Source organism: Micromys minutus (assembly GCF_963924665.1).
Source record: "Micromys minutus genome assembly, chromosome: 5".
Taxonomy (NCBI): domain Eukaryota; kingdom Metazoa; phylum Chordata; class Mammalia; order Rodentia; family Muridae; genus Micromys; species Micromys minutus.
The window spans coordinates 54984192-55009879 of NC_137974.1; the positions used below are offsets into that span (position 1 = coordinate 54984192).

Consider the following 25688-nt stretch of genomic DNA (forward strand, 5'->3'; position numbering starts at 1 on the left):
CAACTCTAAATCTCTCTACTGGAGTTAAATAGCATAAATGTTTTATTTTCTGTTCTGACTTTTCTCTTTATAATATATCTGACTTTCAGAAGAAGTAATGGGAATTATTTCTCCAGTTGCGGGGTCCTGGGTCTTTTTCTTATCTAGCATATTCTCCAAGTAGCTTTGTGAAAAAGAAAAATAGACCAGGTAGGGCAATTTTATTTAAAAGTAAAATAAAAAGCTTCGGAGCAATCTACAACATATGAGAAGGTTTTAGCAATTACGATTCACCCTCTGATAAGAACAGCCTGGTGTCTTCATTATAGACTCTTTTAGCAAGACTGGAATCGGTTTGTCAGAGATATGATTTTCACATCCTCAACAATCTTTTGGGTGGTTTAATAATTTTAAGAAAATTTAAGTCAGAATCGGTGGTGGTTCTGTGGAAATTTCCCTGTGGGAGGTCAGAGGCCAGAAGACTACATCCTCTGCATTGTGTCTCTGAGAAGCCAAACTCAAAGGCTGACATGTGAAAATTGAAGCTGGGGAAATAGAGGAAGGGATGACAAACAGGGAGGGGTATCAACACAATACCTTTAATAAAAACAAATCATACATATGTGTGTGCATGTGAGTGTGCAGACGCTTGTGTGTGTGTTGTATACATCTGTATTCAAGTTTTCACGCGCAGATGTGGAGGCTAGAAGTCAATCCTGATGCCTTTTTTTGGTTACACTCCTCAGTAGTTTTTGAGACAGGGTCTCTACTGAATAGATCTCATTAAAATGGCTAGCCTTGCTAACCAGCGAGGCTCAGGGTTGCTTCTACATCACCAGGGCTGAGATTCTAGTCACAGTGGGGCCAGTGGGGCCAGACTTTATGTGGCTGCTGAGGACTTGAACTCAGGCCCTCTGGTCTCCATAGCAAGCATCCAGCAGAGCAGTTTTGAACCGAGTCATGGCCGGCCATCAGCCCTGCTGGGTGACCACCATACCGTGTACTTGGAGACAGGCTTGCTCTCTGTGCAATGGAAGTGTAACTTCAAAGTCCCCTCCTGTTTTTTCTTTTTAAAAAACGTGAGCACAGAAGAATCGCAGCCAAGACAAGTGACTCATCTTGGTTTCCTGCTACTGCCATTTTTATTGTTTAAATTCAATTATTTGTGTCTCCTTCCCTTTAATATCCAGCCTGGCTTTAAAATTTCTAAATCTGATTACATACATATCTAAAATAATGCCTAATAATAATATCGAGCTAAAAGGGTTAACACGTTTCTCAAGAATTTTGGGACACTTGATTCAAACCTTTTATTCTAAACGGTTTCATGCAGTCTGTCTGCCTAATGATGACAGGTGAGATAAAATGCCTACAATGTGCCTCTGTGCAGACATTTAGGACACAGTGGGACTAATGCACCAAGAGGAATTTGTGGTACACTCACACAGTTTTATTCTTAAGAAACTTGAATGTGACAGTCAGCTCTCTGCACAGTCTTTGAGTCTGGACATTGAGACCAGAAAAAGACATGAACCAAGGGACAGTGTCACTTGGTCCTTGGTCAGGAAGCCAAAGGTGCAGGTGCTGAATCCATTTTGTCACCTAGTAATAGTCTCCCATTGCTAACATTTACATGTCTTTCTGGCCATGGAGATCTCTTCCTGTTGGAATTTGGCAAAGATCCAAATGCCTGATCAAATCAAATCTGTCACTGAAATTTATATTTGGTGTCACATAAAACCCTTAAAAGGACTCTCAGCTCAGATGTAGTGCAAGAAACAGACCCTAGTAGGTCTAATAACAACTGCCAATGAAAATTTCCTAACCTTGACCTCCGACCAGTTTGCCTGAATTCTTGATGAGCTATAAAAAAAAAGGCAGCAGCAGGGCTACGTGTCAGTTCCTGAAGAAATAGATACAAGAAGGCAAGACCTAGAGTTCTTTGTCTCGTTTGTTTCTTCTGCCTCATTGAGAGGGTGAGCTCTAATGGCAGCATTTTATAAGTGTCCTCTGAGCTGGTGCCCAGCAGTGAATTCAGGTGAAGAAATGTCCTGGTGTCCCCCCTTTTTATGGCCATGAATCTTTGTGTCTCCATCCAGTGCTGCCTATCAGGTGAAATTGTTTCCGATGCCAGCCACTGTTAGCCTGTCAGACATACCAGAGTTCCCATCCTCTTTGCAAACTGAAGACCTTCCTGCTTTGATCCACAGCAGGGTTGGGTCCTGACTGTCATATTCAGCAAAGTTTAATAAGTTCTCAGCATAAGACAGTTGGGTAGAAACAAGGTTTTGTGTTATGTTTTCAAAGTTACAGACAAGACATGACCCTTTGCACACAGGATATTTCAAACCATTATCCACACAGTCTACCTACTTGGAAGCATGTTCTCTGAACAAGAATGGATGTAACCCCAGATGTCCAAATATGTCCCGTTTTTTCAAATGTCTGCTTGAAGACGCATTTGTCTTTAATGGCAATAATTAACCCACCTCAGTCACCTAACACATCATCTTTCTTCTTTGGAGTTCAGTTCTGTTTCTGAAAAGTGTCTTTTCCCTCTGTGATTATTGTCCAGATGACTTTGTCTTTTAAAACTGTAAATTGTTTTGCATCCTCTCAGGAGCGCTGATGACATTTACCACACTGCAAGCATTATTGTCTTACTAAAAGGCCATGCTTCATTTGAATCTTACGAGGAGATAATGAGTTATTATTTTGTGAGGATGAAGCATTCTCTTTATAGCCACAAAACATACACCAAGTTGTGCTGTCACGGGCAGTTAATAAATAGCACCATGACTTCAGACCTCACAGTTGGAAAGGCTTTCTCCTTGTTCTGACAGACCAGGATCACTGTCAGGGAGGCGCGGTCCTGGCTCTTGGGTGCAAAGCTTGGTGGTTGGTGTTTAGGCTCCCCCTCCCTTCTACTTGTGGGGTTCAGCCCCCTCCCTTTCCCCTTCCTCCTCTTTTATTTTTCTTCTTCTTGATGGTGTGTTTACCTGTTTAATGTTACTCTCTTTCACCTTTTCCCTGGGTTCAAGTTTTCTTGGCTAGGTCTTACAATTATTTTCTTTCAACTCCTTGATACATTTATGATATTTTAAAAAATAAATAAATATTGAATGTAAAGGATGTGCTTGAAATGATGAACACACCCTGAGCTATTTCATGAATTTAGCTTTTCAACAAAAGCACCAACCCCTGATCCGCAGCACACATGGGGTCTGTTCCATCGCACATGCACTGGTCTTGGGCTGTTTCCGTTCTGATTATTTATGGTTAATGAGGAAACATTCACATTAGGATTGTGTGGTGAATACATTAATCCACACTGGACTGTTACATCCTTGACCTTACTAACATAAACTTTGCCAATCGGCTGCAGTAAGGGGTCTGGAAAAGCTCATAGAGAGCCCCTTAAATCACCGTCTTTCTGAATCCTGCTCACTAAAGGCTAGCATTTGGCATGACTTAGACCACTGACCTTCAGATGGTCTGCAGTTAAGGTTTCTCTTTGGCCCCACCTTCTATGATTCAGTGTGAATATCTCTATTACATGCCTAGACTCTCCTCTGCTCAGACCTCATCGCCCTAACCAGAGGATCATCGGATCTGGGTTTGAGAATTGTGGCCCTTTCTTTAGGAGAAACTCTATCCTGCCTGAGGTTGGAAGATACATGTGTTGGCGCTTAGCACCCTCCCTTACCATAATTCAGGCTTCATGGGATTTGGCAGGGTCTTTCATAGCTTGAGGTTATAACTGTTTCCTTGGTTTGTCGAAAATGGCTCTTCCCCTTTCTCTTTTCCTTTTTCTGTTACTGTTGTGAACACATTTCAGTAACAGGGAAGAGGGTAAAAAATGACCACCTTCTGCTAGCTTTCATTAGAGATGAGAATTTTAAAGATCAGAGCAAACTCTGGGACTGGGTTTTATTATCTAGAAGACTGTGTCCCGGTCACGATGAGTGTGTCTGTATTAGCATTCTGAGAGTGCCTTGACAATACCACTTGGTTATTTAATGAACACTGTGGATCTCAGCGCAGAGTTCATGTGATACCACTAGGCTAGGCTAGATGAGAGCAGAGCTCTAATTGCACTATTAGTTAAGCCGTTCTATCACTATTCAAGGGCTGGAGAGATGGCTCAGCGATTACAAGCACTCCCAGCTCTTGCAGAGAATCAGTGTTTGTCTCCCAGTGTCTACAGGGGGCAGCTTGCAGCTGCCTATAACCCTAGCTTCAGGGGATCTAACACCCCCTGCTGGTCTATGGGTACCTGGACTCACATACTCACATACACGCACACATAATTTAAAAAATAGGATAAAATTAAAAGAAAAAAACCAGCCAACTGCACTGTATATTTCTAATACTGGTCATATATAAAATCTAACAAGGAAATGTCTGGCATACAGTAAGCATTCAAATCAAAGTTGTCTTTGGCTTCTACTCAGTGTGAGTGTGTAACAGATTAGATAAGAGTAGAATCGCCATCACATCTTTTGCTAAGACCTCTAGCTGTGGACTGGGAGCCAAGAGTCAGAGGATGCTATTCTGGCTGTATCTGGCTATAACCTGACCAGGGTTGGAATACATCCTTCCTGCTGTGTATTTTGCTATAACTGGGTTCTAAAATCTTGAAAGAAGTTTACTAGTTCCACACAGCTAAAGCGCCTTTCACATGGGAGTCCTGGGAGGCTGTGTTACTGACCCATTAATGGCCCAGTTGTAATTAAAATCCTCCTGTTTGACTCACATGCCACACAAAAGATCTGGGCTCAGCAAGGCGTTAATAATGAGCGCAGCCACAGTAAATCCAATCTGTTCTTCCCTGCACTACCCTGGCCCTATTGAATGACAGGTCCAGGGGCAGTCTCTCCCATAAATTTGGCACAAGCACCCTCACCCAACTCCAATACACTGTCCCAACTGTCTCTGCACTTCCCGGGGTCACACAGCTCACTCCGGAGGTCCATGAACGTCCAAGCACAGAGGCACACAAACATACTCACATAAATCTGGGATTTTATTTCAAGCAAAGGGTTAGGTATAAGGACCTTTAGTAGCTCTTGGGAAATCATTTATATACCCCCATAAACTTCACTGATAGGCTAGATATTTGGAAAGTAGCCTCATCTTCCAAATTGTCTGGAGCTCACATAGTGTTAGAATCTGTGTGATGTTGTGTGTTCACCAGCAGGCATGGCTGTTTCTGGGAACAGCTCACTTGCACTCAACACAATAGTGCCAACCCCTAAAGCATTAAGCTTCTGCAAGAGAAGGTGCTTGTTTATGAGTTCAAGAAGTATGTGGATGGGCTGTAAGTCCCAAAAGCCCTCTCTGAGGACAAGCTGTTGGGATCTGCATGCTGTGAAGGAAGGCATTAGGCAAAGGGAGGTGGCTGCTGCAGGGGTCGACCAACTTATGGTGACTTATTTATGAGTGACCAACTCTGTTCTCACTGTTCATCAGAGACCCCCATTCAGAAAATGGGGGTAACATTACCTGAGGGTGGCACTGTCACCTGAGGATGGTGCTTTCCAGCCACTGATGCCAGAGCTCAACAGCAAGCTCTATGCACATCCCACACAAAGAGCTAAGAGCGACAGATACATTACTCAGGTTGAGTTCATCACTCTAATTATTCCACACTGTAATCAGGAGGTACTGCACAGGTGAGTGCAACTGTAGCCTATACATTTATAATAAATAAACTCTTCCAAGCTCCTGATTGCCAGGTCTGCTTGTGTCCTAGGCCTAAATGGAGACAGCCTGTTGACTGGGGATCACATTTATTTATTTTCCAACGTTTATTCTTAAAACATCTGTCTGTCTGTCTGTCTGTCTGTCTCTCTCTCTCTCTCTCTCTCTCTCTCTCTCTCTCTCTCTCTCTCTCTCTCTCTCTGTGTGTGTGTGTGTGTGTGTGTGTATGTGTGTGTATTAGGCGTGCCTATACATATGAAAGCTGTTATCTTTGGAACTCAGAAGGTACTGGGTCTCCTGCAGCTGGAGGTAGAGGCAGCTAGCTGTGTGGTGCCTGATATGAATACTGAAATCTGAACTTGGATCCTCTTAAAGTTCAGCAAGTGCTCTTAATTATTGAGCTGTCTCTCTAGCCCCACAGAACAAATTGCGATACAAAAACAGTTATGGCAATATTCATCTGGGAATAAGGCACAACACACAAAAAACACAGGGAATAAAAAGATTGATTTGACATTACAAGAACAAAATAAACTAAAAGAAATACATAAAATGAGAAAATGTTTTGCTCAATATATGGCCCAACAAGTCATTTCATCAGTACTGATTCATTCAACAATTTTTTGTTTGATTGTTGTTTTTTTATTGTTTATTTGTCTTCTGGAGACAAAGTTTCTCTGTATAACCACCCTGGCTGTTCTGGAACTCACTTTATAGACCAGGCTGGCCTCAAACTCACAGAGATCCACCTGCCTCTGCATTTGATTCCAAGTGTTGGGATCAAAGGCATGTACTAGCATGGCCAGCAAAGAACTATGCCGTTCATGTATCTAGTTTTTAAATTATGAATGTTCTGTCTGCATGTACACCTGCATGCTAGAAGATACATAGATTCATTCATAGATGTTCATGAGCCACCATCTGGGTGCTAGGAATTGAACTCAGGACCTCTGGAATAGCAGGCAGTGCTCTTAACCACTGATCCATCTCTCCAGAGCCATTATTTTTTAATTGAGTGACTATTATAGAGCAGGTTGTCTTTCTAATTTTCATGGATATGGGCTCTATAAACAAGAAATGGAGTCAGCATGTCAGCCAGATATACCAGAACACTCCAAGAGAAAAACAGTGGAAAGTGCCAAGGTAGAAGGATGTTCAGAGCTTGGTAACAACAAGGATCTGGTAGGGAATGAGATGGCCTCATGAGAAAAGGAACTGGCCACCAAACTCAAGGAGGAGAGTTGAGTCCCCAGGACCCACAAATGGAAGGACAGAAATAACTTTGCTAGTTGTCCTCTGACTTCCACAGGCAACATACCACACCCACATACGCTTGCACAAAATAAATAAAAATGTTCTGTGAAAATAAAAAGAATTATAAAACATTATAAAACACACACTGTAATAATCTTTTCTTGTTTTCCTGACAACTGGCAGGCCTGGGGAATGCTGGGATGTGATGAGCAGAGGCATGTGGCTGCTCACCTAACTCTTCTGACCGTTTTTAGCAGCCAGGTGCAAACTGCTGCCCAACTCAGTGAAGTTCATTTCAAACCCACTGAGCCCCAGACTGCAGCTTGTAAGTGCTGTGGGACACTTTGGTGAAGGCTGACCCTCTACCATGTGTGGGTCGAGGATGCTGGAGAACAGGGGCGGGGCTGGTCCGGGACCGAGGTGGTCTGACAAGAATGCATAACATGCCTTCTCCAAAGACCCTGGACTAGTTCATGGACACAGCTCAACTACAGAACTCCAGATAGATCAAGTCACACCAGCTATGGGTAGGCCTGGGGTGTGGTCGCTCACAGTTCAGTGCATGCAACATTCACACTCAGGTGGGAAAAAATTACCTGCAGGACATAATCAAGTACTATTCAAAATAGTGGTAGGATTGCAGAACTTAAAACTTCTGAATAAAGAACTGGTTTTACCAACGTTTTTTGTAAGAGGCTGGATACCAAAGAAAAACATACTCCACCTTGTGTCCTACATATCTGGACTTTGTTTTGCAAATGTTTTCTTGTTTCCATGACAACCTCTAGAGATGTCTGCAAAAGGAAACTGGGAACTTCTCTCTCTCCCTCTCCCTCTCCCTCTCCCTCCCTCCTTCCCTCCCTCCCTCTGTCTCTCTCTCTCTCTCTCTCTCTCTCTCTCTCTCTCTCTCTCTCTCTCTCAAAGAAATTATTCGTGTGCTCTTTTTATCATAGGAAGCTCACTCTGTGCTGACAAATTGCATTTTGACAGCTAGCTTGTGATCCAAGACAGGCGTGTCAGGAGGCCAGATAATAAGGAATCTTTAGGCGCTGGCAGTCTGCATTTATAGTTTTATGTCTGAGTGGTTGCTTTCACTGAAGTCAAGAGATAAACGGAAATGCTAAATACTTAGAATACTTCTGAGATAATTCGGAAGTACATCTATGCTTGAAATAGCTGACAGATGTCAATGTGATGATTCTGGTATGAAGGGACACTAGCTTCTGAATCAGATGGGGGCGGAGCCTGGCATCCACTTAGTAAGCTGTGTGGGCTTCAGCAGGGCACAGAATCCATTCAACCTCAGTTTCCCCCAATAAAGTAAGAGCTGGAAATGCTGCACATGTAGGTAACAGCAATGGGTAAGGGAGCTTGCTGCTAACACTGGTGGCATGGGTTTGATTCCCAAAACCTTCATAATGTCTTCTGTCCTTCACATGTGTGTTCTGGCATGTGTATACATATATACAAACACACAAGCATAAGTGAATGAATGAATAATAAATGTTATTTATAAAGATGCATGTCTACTACAATACCAAGTTTATTGAATGGGGAAGGGTATGACCACTGGTTTTATAAGAAGCAAACAAGGAAAGAAATGAACACACAGGCAATATTGATGCAGGGACACACTAGGGTTGGGCTGCTTGGGGTTTAAGGCCTTTATGAGGTTATTAGTAGAAAAATCCCCCAGTGGGCAATAGGGAAGACTTGGGCATCTGTGATGTGGAAAACCTGGCTGGTAGATTTCACAAAGGGCTTTCCTTAAAACTTTTCAAATTGGCTTAATATTCTGTATGGAGTCAATTAAAACAAGAGTCATAGGTGAGTGGATTTACTTCTGGCTCTTTCGTTCTCTTCTACTGATCAACCTTCTCTTATGCCAATACAATGCGGTTTTTTATTACTACTGCTCTGTAGTACAGTTGAGATTAGAGATGGTGACACCTCCATTAGTTATGGTTTTCTACAGATGATTGTGCGGGTGTGTGTGTGCTCGAGCACATGCGTGCATGCATACTCACATGTGTATGTGTATTTATTTCAGTTTATTTATATGGTAGACTATGTTGATGGGTTTCCATACATTGAGCCACCACTGCATATCTGCAAAGAAGCCTACTTGATCATAGTGAATGACATTTTCAATGTGTTTTGGATTCAGCTTTTGAGTATTTTATGGAGAGGTCTTTGCATGAGAGAATGTGTGGAGACCCAAAGTCCATGTCAAGAGCATTCCTCCACAACGTTCCACTTTATGTACTGCAGCAGAGTTCCTTACTAAGCCCTGCTCATCAGTTCCCCAAGTCCAGCTATGGAAGCTAGACAGCTTGCTCTCCCACATCCACTCCTGAGTGCTGGGACCACGCACGGGCAGCCTTCAGACCTGCCTGGCTTCTATGCCAGTTCTTGGGAAGACATCCCAGTCTGACAAGTGTTTTATCTGCTGATGGACCTCTCCCTCCCCACAGTGAGCTAAACCTAATGCATAACTCTGAAGTAACAAATGGTCACGCTTCCATACTCTGGAGGCTATAGTGAAAGAGGGTAAGAACCTTTCCCAAAACTCACTGAAGAAAGAACAATTCCAAGACCCAAGGCAGGGCATCTCCTTATCTAGGCACGAGTCACCCGTGAGGAGGTGAACACTGCGGTTGTGCTGACCTTCTTTGTTCCACACGGGCCCATCTGCATGCTCTGTGTACAGAGAAAGTCAGATTCACCCAACGTCTTTCCTCATTTGCCTGCACTCATTCATTCTTAATCTGCCTTTAGTCCTTAGCCTTCAATTCTTGTAAACAGTAAGAATACCCCAGATGACATTGAAACTCTAACTACAAACCGGAAACCGAAAGCCTATGCAGACTTTATCCAGTGAAAGGAACAAGTCAAAAGTCCTTACATACATATGGCATGTGTCACATAAACACAGGCTATGTAAAGTGGTCCGTGTGCCTTAAACTATTCAGAGAGTAAATGGCTCTGGCCATGGCTCAGCAGGTGTGGTGCTTTGAATGAAAGTGGCCAATATATTTGAGTGCTTAGTCACCAGCTGGTGGAACTGTTTCGGAAAAGATTTGGAGATGTGGCCTTGGACAGCAGGTGGGCTCTTCCAAAAGCCCACACCATTCCTATTTGAATCCTTCTGTCTCTGCCTCATGACTATGTGAGCACTCAGCTAACTGCTCTAGCACCATGCCTGCCTGCCTGCCTGCCTGCTGCCTGCTGCCTGTTGCCTTCCTGCCTGTCTGCTGCCTGCTGCCTGCCTGCTGCCTGCTGCCTGCCTGCCTGCCTGCTGCCTGCTGCCTGCTGCCTGTTGTCTGCCTGCTGCCTGCTGCCTGCCTGCTGCCTGCCTGCTGCCTGCTACCTGCTGCCTGCCTGCCTGCCTGCTGCCTGCTGCCTGCTGCCTGCTGCCTGCTGCCTGCCTGCTGCCTGCTGCCTGCCTGCTGCCTGCTGCCTGCTGCCTGCCTGCTGCCTGCTGCCTGCCTGCCTGCCTACCTGCTGCCTACCTGCTGCCTGCCTGCTGCCTGCTGCCTGCTGCCTGCTGCCTGCTGCCTGCTGCCTGCCTGCCTGCTGCCTGCCTGCCTGCTGCCTGCCTGCTGCCTGCTGCCATGTTACCATGCTCCACATGTGATGGTCATGAACTCCAAGCCCCTGAAACCGAAAACCCCAAGTGAAATGCTCTCTTTTATAATATACCTTGGTGCTTTGCCATTGCAATACTAAGACATTGGGTAAGGCACTTGTCTCAGAAGTGGGAGGAGTGAGGTTCAGCTCCCCAATATCCTCAGTCTGCCTTTAGCTCTTCACCTTCAATTCTTGAGAAACAGTAAGAGGTTAAGAACTAATGGGTGGGTATGGACAGCCTGCCTATAATCAAGCATTCAGAAGGTGCAGCTAGGGATTTCTGAGATTGGCTTAATCAGCAAGCTCTGGGTTTGGATGAGTGATCTGGTCTCCGTGTATGAGGTAGAGAGGGAATAAAGAAGACACCTAATATCAGACTCTGACCTTGCATATGCAGACATTTGAGCCAACACATATATAAACACATATACATAATGCATGTATACCACACACATACATACATATGAAAATTAGTAAAAAAAATGATCAGCAAAACTAAGAGCCCACAAAATAAGATATGGACAGCATGTTTTCAGGGTCTGGACCTGGGTGTATCACTTTCATGTTTAAGGAGAGTGCATTCCACAAAGACACCCAGCAGAAAACAGGTCGCTCAATAGAGACTTCTCTTCGCCACCCATTTTCCTACCTTCCACCTGTTATCAGCAACACTATGAAATATGACTTCAAGCCTCAGGGTGGAGAGATGGCCCCATGGTTAAGGGTACGGGCTGCTCTTCCAGCAGAGCAGGTTTGATTTCCAGCACCCCCAGGGCAGCTCACAACTGCCTGCAACTCCTGTTCTAGGGGATCTGACTTACCTGAGTATCAGGTATGCACAAGGTGCATGGACATACGCACAGGCAAGAGTCACACACATGAAATGGTATTTTATAAAAATTAAAAAGAAGTCACAATGATAGCTGAAACTGCACATAAGAGACCTCCTCTCACACTACCAGCTCCACCACTGTCACCTCCACCACCACCGTTGTCACAATTAACACTAAATCCATTTCCTTCAGTCCAGTGGCTGAATGGGGCCTCATGACCCTCCAATCTTGCTCAGTAACTGATTAAGGTATTAGTCAATCTTGACTGCTACATAAAGGGTCTCAAGACAAAATAAAAGAACCCAGTTAAATCTAAATATCAGATAAGCGAAGTCCTGAATGTGTCCCTGGATCATGTAACACATAACTTCCTGTGTTCCATGCTATTTTCTGAGTGCTTTACAAATATTAACTCACCAACTAAATGAAAATACAGCGACATAAACACATACCACTAGACCGGCAATCTGAGGGTAGGAAGAATGAACTGTGCCTTATACTTTTCAATTTCAAAAAGGAAGCATCTTATAATTAAGATGTTTTATAGGTTGCCACTGATTAGATGCAAAACAATCTGTGTTAAATTAAAAAGCAGAAAAGTGAAAAGTCAGACAGTGTGGCGAAATAGAAAGCAGTGGGCTAGGAACAAGGAGAGCTAAGTGTCCTTGCTCAAGGAACTTGACCTTGAACAGATTGCTGTGTGCAGGAAGTAGCTCCACACTGTGAAAGGGAAACAAGAAATCTTTAAATGCAATATATTTTTCAGCTTCCTATCTTTATACCAAAATAAATAATTGACACTTCAAATGTGGGGGTAGGATACTCACAAAAAGCAACTACATGGCAAGAATGTTTTGTTGTAGCTCACAAAAAAAAAAAAAAAAAAAAAAAAAAAGAAAAGAAAAAAAGAAAAACAGTTTCTAGCCCAGCACTTTGGGGAAGTCTTGGTGGAAGGAGCTTGAGACAGTTCGTCACATTACACCCATAATCAAGAAAGAACAAGGAAAAACAAATGCACATATGTTCCTGCTTGCTTGTGCTCAGCCTAGAGAATGATGCCACCCACAGTAGGCTGGGGTTTCCCTACTGTCAGGGTCATAGGCAATCCCAATACAGGCAACCCCTCATCGGGACTCTCTTCCCAAATCATTCTAGGTGGTGGTAAGTTGAAAATTAAAGCTGACCAGGGTAGGTAACCCAGGGAAGATCTCATTTCTCTGGATCTTGGTTTCTTACACTGCAACATGAAACTCAGACCATATTATTATGAAGGTCTTGTGGCTTTCAAATTCTATCCTGTCTCATGATCTTGAGCAAGTTGCTTGAGACGCCTGTTACCTCAGCAATCATCCTGTTGGTGTCCCCCAAGAAGAGTAGGTTCAAAGCTTCTTCCTCGGTTGTTGCCTGATGAAGAGACAGGTTTTTCAGGTGAATGTTCTGATCAGGGTCCTCCAGTATTGTCACTTTCCTGGGGGTGACGGGAGAGGGGTGAGAGAAGAAGGTACTGCTGAGAAGCATTAGATGTGTAGCAACAGCATTATGCTTAGAAACCATCTAGTAGGATGTGCTGAACCAAACTCAGGAGACACTAGACAGCCCTGGATTAGTACCCAACACTGACACCCGTGGACAGTGCTGCCAAACAGTGCTAAAGCTGGGGAAATACCTCAGCCACCCAACTGCGAAGCTGTGTACCAGTGTCATTAAACCTCAGAACACATGCTCAGTCCGAGTTAAAGAGCAAGCTGTTAACTCTCTACCTCTGTATCCAGAAATGAAGTGACACTGTTTTTTGGTCCATAATTCAGTTTCTTAAATGGACAAAACACTCAACTTTGCATTCCGTGTCCTATCATGCCTGATGTATACAACATGACTCATCAGCTTCCACGTGATGGAAACCCAGGTAGCTATCATCCCTCTTTGAGAGATTCTTCTGGATTTTTCTCATCAAGGTAAGAAAAGCAACCAAGAAGTTCATGATACTTACCTTGTCCATCAAAGGCATTTCTTGGTCCTGTCCTTATATGACAAACCTTGCCTTCTATTGCATCTTCTGCCAGAGCCTTTGCTAAGACATCACATTTGCCACTACAGTGATCTTAAGGCTGTCCCAGAGCCAGCCTCTTTCCTCCCAACCCTGAATCCACAGATGACTGGTTAAGATTCTCTCCTGGTCCTTTTCCAGACATCCTGCAGTGGACAAGATTTGGAAAACTTCCTCCAATCTTGCTCCCAAGATTTACAGACTGCAGCCTTGGAGTGACTAGAGAGTTTCTTTCCAGGGGAATGTATGTCACTCACGAGTTTGGCTAGAGACCATCTCTGGGAGTATTTCACTTGCTTCAGATTTTAAAATGGTGATGTTTAGCAAAGGTTGGTACCCTCTAGGACACTTCTTCTTTAAAGGAAAAGAAAATGGACACACTCTTTCCTCACCATGAAACCTTATTTATTGGGGGCAAGGGTTCATAAAGATACCCCATGTAGGGCTTAGCACTAAAATCTTTTCTTCTCAGCACATTGACCAATTATACATCTATGTGTTGACCACTGCCCACTGGGGGGAAAATATCATCTCTGACCAAAGCTGAGAGCAGCTCAGGTCTGTGGGTATTAACATAAATACTTAGAAGGCAGTTTCACAGCATGGCCACTTTGCAAATTAGCAATAGCAGGTTCTACTAGAGATCACGACCTCAGAAATAAAATAGCAGGCAAAGATTTCCCTCCTGAGAAATGGGCCTCAAGTCCAGTCAGAAAGTGGTTGGTTACTCCAATAACTGCTATACTGCTACTGCATCAGTAGGCACATCTTGTCTGGACAGTTGGCATTGCATCATGCAGGGTCCATCCCTGAGAAAGACTACTGGTGACTTTCCTACCACAAGAGCCTGCTTAGTATCATTAGACATCATGAAAGCTAGTCAGCAGGAAGGAAGTTTCCTGGTCAGTTCGAGACTGGTTCCTGTACATCCTGCAAGAGAAATGTCTGAAGTCATCAGCAATACGGTCTTCACAAGCAAGAGTGTGTACACAGCACTAATTAGACTCAGTGGGTTATCACAAAAGAAGACAGGAAGTTTGGAGGGCGACACATTGAGGAAAAGATGGATGAGTTGGAGAAAGGAAATCTGGGATGTACTTGACATTCTATAGATGTATGAAATTCTCAAGAATAAAGAAGAGTTATTTTTAAAAATAAAATATGTGAATAAGGAAAGACTTATTTAGGATATGGTTACCTTTTAAATGAAGATTTTTCAAATACCATAATTAAATTTTTTTCCCCATTTTTCAAGGAAGTTTCTGGCCTTTTCATATGTAATTTGTGGGCACTTAAAATACTAACCGCAGTAAGGAAATGTAACTTGCCCGGCACATCTGCAGGCAATGTGTCCCTGGAGGTGTGTTCCTTTTCTGCAGATGACTCCACCGTAGACCCTTCAACAATACCCACAAAGACTGAAAAACGCTCTTCCTTAGTGAAAACAAGCATGCTTTATTTATTTTTAATAAGACTCAGGAGTGAGCGGATTGGAGATGCCCGGAAAGTCTGAAGGCTCTCTTAATTGGCATGGATGAGCTGTGTTCTATTTTGAGAAGATCCTTTTATGCCTTAGATTTTGCCTCTGACCAGCTCCAGACGTTTTGAATAAGTTCATCCTCCAGGGACACAGAAGACGAGATTCTCTCTGACCTCTAGGTTCACCAGGGGAGGTGTGAGACATGAAGTAATATTTGAAGGTGAAGTCGGAAAATAAGCAATGAGATGGTGAAATATTAGAAGTGAAAAGGGAAAAGAATCCGGGCACTTAGCATGAAGGAAAAGGATTCTCCATCTCTACAGCACTAGCCTAAAATAAAGGGAGACCTGAATACCACTCCTTCTCTGCAAGACCCCAGTAGGGGAAACAGAGAAAGAGGGGCAATAAAAACTCACCTTCCCTCCAGCCATTGCTGTAGTCTTGGCCTTTACTCACACAGCTGCCCTCACAATAGTACTGTATAGCCAGGGCACTAATCCTATTCCGAGCCCCAAACCCTAACTCTGGCCTTAGCCTGAACCCTAGTACCAAACAGAACCCTGAGGTGAATCTGAAGTCTAGCCCTCAACCTTGTCCTAACTCTAAGCCTAGCCCTAAACCCTCTCGTGTGAATTACTATGAGGAGCAGAGGCCATACCCCCTGAGATTCACTTGTCCCTGATTGGTCCTATTGCCATCTGCACGTCAGCTTCTGTCAAAGCTCTCAATGAGTGGTGTGTGACCAGCACTGAGAACCTCTTATCCTAATCCCTTGATGGTGGGTACATACAGTGGCTAGTTCTGGCCCCTTTTCTTTACTTCCCAGCCAGTTCCATCTCCTGACTCAGTGGGAAAGTTACTGTTTCCTGACTGTGGCTGAGGACAGGGAGAAGCTACATTAATCTATGCTTGGGCAAGGCAACTGAACTACTAAGAGTCCAATATTTGAGGCAGGTAAGCCTAAGATACTCTGCCTTGATACCCCCATTTAGTTTTAGGTTAGGCACACAACTTCTTGTAATAATGCACTGAGAGCCTACTTCCTTCACCTGCACACACCATGCACATAAACCTGTTCCCAAATGATGTATTCAGCAACTTCAGAATCCTGACATCCCACCTGCAACCTGGACACATATTCTCCCATCTCTAAACAGTGGTGTAAGTTTCCCTACTCCATCCCCCTGCTAATTATCAAATTTAGACAAAGTCTATTCAAGTGTATCTGGGTACGAAGAAAGGATGGGCCAGTGTTGCCTAACTAGTTTTAGGTGTGGATTAAAAAAGAAGGCAAAACTATCCTCCAGTTACATTTTGGGGAAAATCTTCAATTTACATATGCATATATGCTTAATAGGCTGTGCATAGGATTAAAATCTGGTGCATTATGGGAAAGGATGTGTGCAATGGAGAAAAATGACTATGTAACCTAGTATGTCAATCAAGATAGAGACCCGCCTTGTCCACACTCATAGTAACCAGCTTTTCCTTCTCTTAAACTTCAGTAAAGGAAGCCCCAAGCAATATTAGTGCCCTTGCGTTTCTCTTCACTCACATGACCCTCTGTCAGTCTTGACAGTGTTCCTCTATGAAGATTGCTTCGCTAAGAACAAAGTCAGCTGGCATCTAATGCAAATCCGAGTGAGCCCTAATTTTCCATTCTTTGGGTAAAGTGCCAAGAACCTGAAATGCCAGACCCTGACCCTGGCCACCATAGGAAGGTTATACTGGTCATTCAGCCTGTGGATAAACAAGCCACATAATGTTGATCACAACAATAACTATGACTCAGTGGGGGACTGGGCATCTAAAGTACCCACAGGGCTTATTTCATCACTAAATTAAAAAAAAAAAAAAGCAGTTGAAAGGAAGTCACAACGTCTGTGTTTTCTGCCATTGTGCCAGTAAACTGAAAACCCAGTATACACTGAGGGATGCTGAGCAGGCTCATGGGCGAGGCGAGCTATGGGGGTCGCTGATTTCGGGGTGTGCCTGGGGGGAGCAGTGGAGGCGTGAGGAGTGAAGAGGGAAGTGTTAGCTCCTTGTTGGCACCACAGGAGGGACTTTTAGACCCTTCACAGGCTTTTACCTCTGATGTGGCTTCTCTGGACCAAATGCCAGCATTACTCCTGGGTGCTTGTCTGACTTTGCCACTTTGCTCAAATTCCAATTTGCATGTCCCCGGGTTTTCCTTCATGGTGATTTCAGCGGTGTGTTGTAACTTTGCTGTCTTTGTGTCTCAGAATTGTTTGTTTTGCGGTGTTTCTCATATCTTCTGACTGCTTGTCTATGGAGGGTTCGAAAAGCAGGTACAGGCAGGCGCTGGCTGATGTTGAAGCCCATGGCTCTCTCCTAGTCTGCTAAGCACCCATTCATGGGCACCCTAGAAAAGGCTCCATCCACACCCTGGTGCTGTCATATTTACTTATCTGTCGGTTTGTTTTTACCGATGCAGAGTCTCACTGTGCAGCCCTTGCTCACATAAAACTTGCTATGTTGACCAGGCTGGTTTCGAACATACAGAGATTGATCTGTGCATGCCTCCAGAGTGCTGGGATTAAAGGTGTGCCTCACCATGCCCAGCTTCCTGTGCGATCTTTGAGCCTCTCTCTCTCTCTCCTGTCTCCCCTCCTCCCCACCCCCAGTCTTCTCTTCACTGAGTTTCTCCTGGTGTCTGCCTCCTCCCTTGGACAAGCAGCTTTGGACTGTTGTTCACTGCCTGGCCTCTCCTGCTCACAGTCTCCCGGGCATGCCAGCCTGTCAGCCCTGCCCCCTCGCAGGCTCTGGAAACCCTGCCTGGCTACTCCCTCTCACCTTGGATGCTAACTGGGAGATGAGAAGGGTCTCAACTCTACCACTGCTGGCGGCACTGTTAAAGTTGGGGAAAAATGAAGATCACTGGTAAACGTTTTCCTCAAGCTGCATCCTTCCCCGGCCCCTCTCCTTCATGCTCCTTCTTACACAGCGGCCATTGTTTCCTAAGCTTCTGCCCAGCCCTTGCTTCTGCCTACAAGTTTTACAGGCTTGCAAGAGGGCTGTATTAGTGTTTCTTAAATAAACATTCAACTTCCAGGATGGAAACCCACCAGACTATTTATTTGATTCCTTGGAGTGGGCCTGTGAATAGTTTCCCCACAAAATGTTTCTAAAATGTTTACATTTCAAGCAAAAGTCAGCGATCCTCCTGAGTTGGACACCTAAGTGGAAAAGTTCTGCTAAGTGTACCCAGTCTGCTTAATGATGGGGAAGCAACAAGCTTTGTATTTTCTCTATAAACAGAATCATTTCCATTTGGCTACTCGGTAGGAATTTGTAGGCTCATTGTAACTTACTGGAAGGCGTATGAAGAACAATGGCCAAGTTCTTGCTCTCGATAATGGAAGCCATCAATGGAAGAACTGTCCTGCTCCATGCTCCACAGCCTTGACAGGAACTTCCCAGAAGTTACAGCCATGGATGCGGACCCTCATTTTCATGTTATAGACAAGCGCTATCATGTGATTTCTTCTTTAAATGTCAACTTGCAAGGGTTCCTAATCATACAGGTTGTGTACTGCACAGCAGCACTGTCCAAAGACTGACACTCCACTCTGAAATTTGTGGTTGTTGTTGTTGGAACAAGTGTCTATCGGAGAGCTGTACAGTATCTTTTAGCCAAGATTTCAATACTGGATGCTGGAGCCTACGGATTCTTTTTGTGCTTTTGTTGTTGTTGTATTACAATTAATTGTATTTGATGTGAGGGCTGTGTGTGTGCGCGTGTGTGTCCCAAAAAGGCCACAAGAGGCCATTAGAGCCCCTTGAAGCTGGAGTCACAAAGATCTGTGAACTACCCAACATGGGTGCTTGGATCTGAATTTTGGTCCTCTGATGGAGCCACCGGGGCATCTCTATAGCCAGTGGCTCTTTTACAGTAACAGCCATGATAATCATCACAGTCTTAAATGGTATGCCTGCCGTTTAGGAATACTAAAATTAACTAAGGGAAGGTGTCTATTTTCTGTGCAGCTAAGACCAACAGTTCTGTTTTGCCTCGGGAGACACACTTAAACTCTTAAGTGCAGTCCCATTATAGCAATGTGACATGAGGTGTGTTCAAAAACAACTTCTATTTCCATTTAAAATTACTTAAATATAGAATAGACTGAAGACATAATATGTACATTTGTCTGCATATCTAGACATGAGCATATGGCTAGTTACATTTCACAAAATCAAACACTTTAAGATAAATGTAGATTCCTATCAGCTGTAGGAAATAATGCAGAGATATCCCACAAATCTGGAGCCCATCTTTTCCCTATGAGAGCAACTTTTTAAAAATGATTTCACTCTTCGAGCACACACACACACACAAACACACATACACACAAACACCCACACAAACACACCTACACAAACACACCCACACAAACACATGCACACACACACACACACAAACACACACAAACACACAAAGACACACCCACAAACGCACGCACAAACACACGCATATCAACACACACACACACACACAGCATGTTTTCAGGCATCTGCAGAGGCCAGAAGAGAGCACTGGAATCACTGGAACTGTGAGCTACCATGTCTGCAACAGTACCTGTCTTAATCTCCGAGCGATCCTCTCCAGTACCCCCCTCCCCCCCCCCCGCCCCGCCAGTGAGAAAGCTTTGTGGAACTGATAACATATCATAGGTGGGACAATGGACTTGAGACTTAAATCATACTGTGCTCATGTGTGATTATGAATATTTACACTCTGCAGCTTTAGACCGCCTAAGAATCTCACTGTAGCCAAGCTAAAGTCTTCAAGGACAGAGGCTGATCCTGTACAGCTCTCCCCGCCCTCCGCCTGACTGCTCTGTTCTGCTCTGTTCTCTGTTTCTGTAATTCTGGTACAGAATGTTGCAGAACTTAATCAGGCAGGAAAGGTGAGGTTTCTCAGAGACTCGTCCCAGTTGCTGACTAGGTTTGTTTCTGCTGCTGGGGGAATTTTTTCTGTATTAAGCACATTAGGGGGTCACCCTCTGTGCTGTGAATTCTCTAGGACTTGACATCTGTATAGTGACATATAACCACTGTGATCCCACCACATAATCATATAGACTAGTTCCATTGACTGACTCCTCTGTTGGCCGCGCCGCCTTCCTTCTCAAGCACCGGCACACAGGGTCATATTGCTTAAAACTGCCTTTCCCAGATGTCAGCTCCATGGACACGTGGGCTTTCTGAACAACTCTGTGCTGACAACATGCCTTATGCTTCTTCTGTGACTTGGGGTAGCTTCCTTTGTGTGAACAAGCCATGGCAACACCGCATGGACACACCAGAGCTTTCCTGCTCGTCCTCTAGAGGAACATTATGGTTGCCCCCAGCTTGGGGCAAGCACGAAAGCACCTGCTCCTCACACGTGTGAGCAGGTTTTGTGAGAATCTAAGTTTTCAGCTCATCTGGGTAAATATCTAGGCACATGACTGCTGTGTTGCGTAATGAATGTTTGGTTTTATAAGATGCTTCTGGTTTGTCTTCCAGCTGTGACCATATCGTTTGGCATTACCACCAGCAGTGAGAACTTCCACTGTTCTACAACCTCACCAGCCTTTGGCCTTGTTAGACTCTGGGATTTTAGCCACTCTTTTGGGCACACAGTGGCCCCTCAGCATTGTTTCAGTTACAGATGTTGCTGAGCTCACTGACATCTGGCGAGATCCTTTGTCCAATTAAATCATCCATTTCTTTATTCTTACTGGCTTTTAAGCGGCATTGCATTATTCTGCATATAAATCCACTTTTACAGCTCTGCTATCTTGTGTCTTGTGTGTGTGTGTGTGTGTGTTGCCAGCAATATATGTACAGAGCGTGCATACAGTGCCTGTGGAGACCAGAAGGTGACAAATCCTGCAGTGACAGATGTTGTGAGCAGACAAGTGGGTGCTGTGCATTGAGCAAGCTCCTCTGGGAGAGCAGCCATGTCTCCAGCTCAGGCTGTAAGCCCTTTATCAGATGGTGTTTGTGGTCACTCTCTCTGCATGCATGCCTTGTTTACTCAGCCTTCTCAAAGAGCCTTTCATAGAACAACGTACAGATTAATTTTAATGAAGTTCAATTTATCAGTATTTTTCTCTCGTGCATCATGCTTTTGCTGTTTTATCTAAATACTCATCGCCTAACCCAGATTCAGCTAGATTTCCTTCCATGTTGTTCTCCAGACTTTAACTTTTGAACTGTGCATTTACACCTAAGACTTATTTCATTAATTTTTGTAGTAGGTGTAATGTGTGTGTGTGTATTTTAGTTTCATTTTATTATTGATTCATATGTATGTGCATATATATTTATATGTCACTGTGTGTATATGTACCCAGTTTACCTCTCACCTGGATCAGCGGTGTCACACTGCAGTGAAAGACAAGCCACTGAAGGATGGACTTTCAAGCCCATTCCATCTCTAGCAGCCACCTGACCAGCACCGAGAGTCACTATTAAATTCCACGAGTGATCATGAATGCAAAGAACACATAAAGATGCATGCTCAGGGATGCAGAGGACACGGGAAGATGCATGCTCAGGGATGCAGAGGACACGGGAAGATGCATGCTCACAGTTGCAGAGGACACAGGAAGAATGCATGCTCAGGGATGCAGAGGACATGGGAAGATGCATGCTCACAGTTGCAGAGGACACGGGAAGAATGCATGCTCAGGGATGCAGAGAACACGGGAAGATGCATGCTCACAGTTGCAGAGGACACGAGAAGATGCATGCTCAGGGATGCAGAGGACATGGGAAGATGCATGCTCACAGTTGCAGAGGACACAGGAAGAATGCATGCTCACAGTTGCAGAGGACACGAGAAGATGCATGCTCAGGGATACAGAGGACATGGGAAGATGCATGCTCACAGTTGCAGAGGACACAGGAAGAATGCATGCTCAGGGATGCAGAGAACACAGAAAGATGCATGCTCAGGGATGCAGAGGACATGGGAAGAATGCATGCTCAGGGATGCAGAGGACACATGGAAAATGGAATCACTGTCCTTTTTATTTTCCAGGTGGGGAACATTAGAAACTATCCAGATCACTGTTCTTGTGTGAAACGGAGAAAAAAAATCACCAAGAAAGTTTCACATTGTGACCATCACCAGTCCTTGAACACTGGATGTTAGACATGAGAAGACAGATAACCTGTATTTGACCCACTGCATACAGTGAATAAAAAAAACAGAAAAATGAAAAAATCTGTATAAAATTCAAGCTGTGGCTAGATTCAGAATATTATGGTTTCTACTGAAGTGCTGTGTGCATGCATCCTTTTACTTAGAGAGTGAAGTTTCTTTCTCATCCCAACCCAACCTCAAGCTGTAAAGTGGTTTCCATGGACATAATTTGTGCTCTGCTCCTCTTCTTCACCCTCATAGTCTCAATTCATTTGTTTCAATTTAACAAATAATTTTCTCTTTTTTCATTTTCATATGTGCATGTGTGTACAGGCATGTTTGCCATGTAGATATGCATGCATATGTGCACACATGCATGTGGTTGTGTGCAAGGCTGAAGTTGAGAATCATCCTTCAATGCTCTTCCACCTTATTGAGGATGGGTCACTTAGTCAAACTCAGAGCTTGCTAACATAGCTACTCTCCTTAGGCAGCTTGCTCTGGGAGTCCCGTCTCTACTTTCTGAGGCTTGGACTACAGGCAGGTCAACACAACTACCCTGCATTTATGGGAGTTCTGAGGATCTGAACTCTGGTCCTCACACTTGCATGACAAGCATCTTAACAATGGAACCACTTCCCCAGCCACATAGATAATTAAAAAAAATATTAAGGGATTGACAAGAGGGAGGCTACTAAGCCAAGAGAGACATACTCCTTGCCACATATACTCCACTTCAGAATACATTATTATAAATATATACAGTGTAGCATTGCAGACCCAAAGCCACATCTGCAAAGTCTTCAATGTCAACTCAAGTTTTTGACAGACATCCTTTTAATGTACTCCTTAATTCTCACAGCCCCAGTGTATTTAAACCCCTTCTTGGCACTCTAGCATGAAAGTGTGAGTATCTGGATTTTATTTTACTTTATTTTCTATTTCTTCATCTCATTGCACTGCACACCTCCCCTCAGTGCTCCCCCCTCTCCTTCTCCTCTGAGAGCTAGCTGCTTCCTCTCCCACTGAGGCCAGACAAGGCAGCCCAGCTAGAAGAACATATCCCACGTACAGGCAAGGCTTTGGGACAGCCTCTGTTCCAGTTGTTCAAAGCCCACATGAAGGTCAAGCTGCTACATATGTGCAGGGAGACCTGTTGCTAGGCTGCCAATTAATTGTTCTGAAATGCTGGGAAAATCAAACCTCTCCGACAAAAGCAACCTTTGGGGGTTCACCCTTCAGTTCTAATTCAGTCAGATCTGAGGGTCGAAGTACCCTCCCTCTGGATCACCTTATCTCATCTTCCTCCACATCTTTCTTCTTCTCTCTCTTTCTTCCTAAATACCTCAGTTTTATTTCTCCTCTCTGTTTATCAGAGACAACCCCTTCACTCCTGGGATTGCTCAAGGTCTGCCGACGGCTAGGTACTGATGAGTCGAATTGAAAGAATTGAAAGCAATCTTTAAAGTCCCTGAGTCAACATAGGCTGTTGCCATCACTCTTAGTTTTCTCAACAGAAGTTGACAGTGAGGCCCTATTGCTGAAGACATCACATGCTTTGGTCACAGGACTCCAAGAAATCAAGCTGAAATTAATCTGAAAACTTTCTCGCTGACGATTAGCTTTCACAATTTTGGAAGGTGTCATGCAGTTTTCTGGGGGAGAAAAGTTATCAGTAGTCTTATCCAGCTGTGAACCCTGTTAGCTACAACAATGAGTGATCAAGATAAGCCCATGGGTGTAATAGTGGCATTAATGTTATGGGTGTAGCCAATGACTCTTTTATTCTATTTGAAGACCCTGCAAACCTAGCCAAGAACCCGGGCTATGGAACTTAGAGCTCCTACAGGTGAACCTATTACAATAATTTTGTTAAATGAATATGGTATTGAACTGCCTTCTAAATACATTGAAAACACATTTAAACAATATTTAAACTGGAGGTCTATAGGTCAACCTGGAAAACATAAAACAATAAGTTGATCAGGACTAAAATGAACCTCAAACCAGAAGCCTGGCATTCAAGCCCCTCCTTAAACTGGTTCCAGTGGCTTCAGGAACTTCTCTCAGGTTCATCTTGACACCTTTCCACAGTGCACCTGGTCTGCTGAGACAGTAAATATATGGGGCAGACCACAGCAATAGAAATATTTCTCACAGTCACAGAGACTCAAATTCCAAATCAAGGTTTTCACTCAAGCCCTCTGCTGGACTATGAGCTACCAACCTTTCCTGGAGTCCTCAACATTGCAGACTGGGCCAAACTAATACACGTTTATAAGAACAATAACTCTTTTATATGGACAATAACTATGTTGATCAGGGCTGCACCTTAAGGACCTGCACATAACCAGAAGCTTCATCTCCCAGCGCCATTACATAGGTGATTAAGGTTTCACATGTGAATGTGGTGTCATACAACATGCACAGCACAGTCTTCCCAACCAGACCTATGTCTAACACTTCCATTTCTAATCCCAGTAAAAGGATTTAACTTTTTAAAAGTAAAATTTATTCTCCTGAGTTTGCAAAGCTATTTTATTCCATAGAGTTGGTGATCTGTCTTCTCACTGTTAAACCAATTTTTTTATAATACAAATAACTGTTCTTTTTCCTGACTTCATCTCTGAAGTTTTGTGAAAATAAAAAGGTGATACATGAAACACCTCAACCACTGTTAATATAAGAATATATGAATCATAAATTTATTTTATTACGTCTTTTCATTTTTTAACTAATTTAATAACTTGGCTATTGAACATAAAACTTGCAGGCAATCTTTTTCACCAAAAATTCCTCTGTATTTCTAAATGGCTTTAGTGTATTTTATAAGAAATATATGTGTGTGAGGGGCATAGAGAGATAGCTGAGTAATCAGAAGCATACTCTGCTCTTCCGGAGGGCCCAAGTTTAGTTCCCAGTACCCATACCACAGCAGGCAGCTCACAACCTCTGTATCTGCAGTCCCAGGCGATTGGATGCCCTCTTCTGGCTCCCACTGGTATCTGTACTCAATTGCGCATGCACACGCATGTGCACACACAAGCACGTGCACACACACACTCATTTAAACATAAAATGAATCTTCAAAACACTCTTCCTTGGGTGTAGGCAGCTACTGAGGCAAAAAAAACACCTGGGTAGAAACAGCAGAATGATTACCCATTAACTCAGGCAGGTTTCAAACAAACAGCAAGGCTGCGTGACCCCCTGGCAGGGGAGCATCTGCTGTCAACAGATTTGAAGACTGCAGTTCCACTGAAAGCAGCTAACACTGATCTGATCAAAGGGCTGAGAATGTCAGTGCTAATGACAACAGAGAAGCTTTTGAGGGAAATTTTCCAATTTTATTTTCCTCTCAGATTATCTTATTGCTGCATAAATTAAATAATGCTTTTGGAAGAAGGGGGCGATTAAAGGAGTATGTGGGCAGAGGTACAGTGTAGCCTCCAATCTCCCGTGCCCACCGAGTCCACCCCACTGCACTCTCACGCCGACTCCCAAATAGTTTTCCCCCGGGAAATGAGTTTCGAGCAATCCTAGAACCTACCATGCCTGCCCGTTACGGAAAGATGCTGCTATTCGGTATTTGCTAATTATGATCAA

General features: G+C 43.9%; 1 protein-coding gene across 1 annotated transcript in view; it reads right to left on the reverse strand.

Moving 5' to 3' along the window:
- Nucleotides 1-11940: 11940 nt before the first annotated feature.
- Nucleotides 11941-25688, reverse strand: part of KIF6 (kinesin family member 6) — a gene marked incomplete at both ends in the record, with an annotated part of 72068 nt that continues 58320 nt past the window's right edge. Inside the window, 2 exons of the mRNA XM_080917438.1 lie at nucleotides 11941-11973; nucleotides 12738-12867. Coding sequence (XP_080773564.1) covers nucleotides 11941-11973; nucleotides 12738-12867 — 163 coding nt within the window. The remainder of the gene's footprint in view (nucleotides 11974-12737; nucleotides 12868-25688) is intronic.